Raw genomic sequence first — 1,508 nt, 5'->3', positions numbered from 1 at the left:
TTTTTTATTTATTTATTTTCAAGTTCTTCTGGTCAAGTAGTCGTGATGTAATTACTTCTAGCAATATATCAATGTAATTGATTTTTTAAACTGGAGTTATAGAGACTGTCTTTGTTCAAACTACAGAATGCATTTTATCAATTGGATTTTGGTAATATCCGACAACATTAAAAAGTGGTAGTAAATGATGATAGCCATGTTATATGCTGCAAAAGGTGGATCATGGCAGCATTTTACCATTATCAAGTAATATGGCTTTTAGATACATGCAAATTTAAGAATGAATGTATCTATTCAATGCTTTGTCTTGATTTTATATTTATCAACCTTCCTCATACATGTGTTATTAATTATCTCATGCCTTCATCTATTTTTACCCATATTAATTTATACATGGAAATTCATATTTTGTCTGCATTAGTGCTTCATTTACCGCTTGCATGTTTCCTCTGGTCTAGTTTATCTCTTTCTTCCTACAAATATTGCATTGTCGGTTGGGCTCTCCCTCATTGGAAGAATCAAATGAATTGGATGAATCACCACATCTATATATTATGCCCTTGTTTGAGCCCCATTTTTGTCATAAAAATGCATTTTTGAATAGTGTATTGGTGTTAAATGTGTGGTTAAAAAATAAGGAAAAGTTATGGATTTACGTGTAATATTATTTTATTGAAGAATGCGGGCTTGAAATAATGTCAAAACACTATTTAAGTATGCATTTTTTCCCCAAGAATGTGACTCAAACAAGGTCTATATAGCAGCCAATTCAGGATGTCTGATTATTAATCCTTTGAAATTGGTTTGAAAAAGCTAGGTCTGACTTGAAGCACAGTATTGGCATACGTAGTCTATAAGTTTTCGTTTGCATTTTCTAGAAAGCAAATTTTCGTTTATGCTTTTACTGAATTATATAACATTTGTTGGGGAGAGGATCTATGTATATTTGGTTCTGTGCTATAATCAGATGTCTTCTGCCAATTTAGAGTTATCTTCCTTTGTTAAAATCATTTTGTGTTTTCTGAAAGGTTTTATTCTACTTTCTTACAGGTTCTCAAGACACCTGTCTCATTGGATATGCTTGGTCGCATATTTAATGGTTCTGGAAAACCCATTGACAATGGTCCTCCAATTTTGCCAGAGGCTTACTTGGATATTTCTGGCATGTATTCCTAGAATCAAATTTATATTTTTGTTTATATGAATTGCCTGTCCACATGTGATGTTGCTCGTATTTTGTTTACTTCAGGTAGTTCTATTAACCCTAGTGAGAGAACCTATCCTGAAGAAATGATCCAGACAGGAATTTCAACAATTGATGTCATGAATTCAATTGCTCGAGGACAGAAAATTCCACTTTTTTCTGCTGCTGGTCTTCCTCATAATGAAATAGCTGCTCAGATCTGCCGTCAGGCTGGTTTGGTGAAGCGTTTGGAGAAATCTGATAATCTTCTTGGGGTATACTGAACGTCATAATAAATGTTTTACGTCTAAAACTCGAACAAATT

The 1,508-nt window shown here is 33.2% G+C and overlaps 1 protein-coding gene across 1 annotated transcript; it reads left to right on the top strand.

The window, feature by feature from the left end:
• The first annotated feature begins 1,020 nt into the window (after positions 1 to 1,020).
• On the top strand, positions 1,021 to 1,502 carry LOC111383459 (V-type proton ATPase subunit B2-like). Its single transcript, XM_023007574.1, has 2 exons — positions 1,021 to 1,162; positions 1,250 to 1,502. Exons 1-2 carry the CDS (start codon positions 1,078 to 1,080, stop codon positions 1,465 to 1,467), a joined length of 303 nt encoding a protein of 100 aa, XP_022863342.1. The 5' UTR covers positions 1,021 to 1,077; the 3' UTR covers positions 1,468 to 1,502.
• Positions 1,503 to 1,508: the final 6 nt, after the last annotated feature.

The sequence above is a fragment of the Olea europaea genome, unplaced genomic scaffold, assembly GCF_002742605.1.
Source record: "Olea europaea var. sylvestris unplaced genomic scaffold, O_europaea_v1 scaffold26926, whole genome shotgun sequence".
In the NCBI taxonomy this organism is placed as follows: domain Eukaryota; kingdom Viridiplantae; phylum Streptophyta; class Magnoliopsida; order Lamiales; family Oleaceae; genus Olea; species Olea europaea.
The sequence above is the reverse complement of the archived record's forward strand: the minus strand, read 5'-3'. Positions and strand labels throughout refer to the sequence as shown.

Excerpts from the sequence above, each read along its gene's own strand:
- LOC111383459 (XM_023007574.1), top strand. The coding sequence starts at position 1,078 with ATGCTTGGTCGCATATTTAATGGTTCTGGAAAACCCATTGACAATGGT. Across the intron at positions 1,163-1,249 it reads GGCTTACTTGGATATTTCTG|GTAGTTCTATTAACCCTAGT; the intron begins GCATGTATTCCT and ends TGTTTACTTCAG.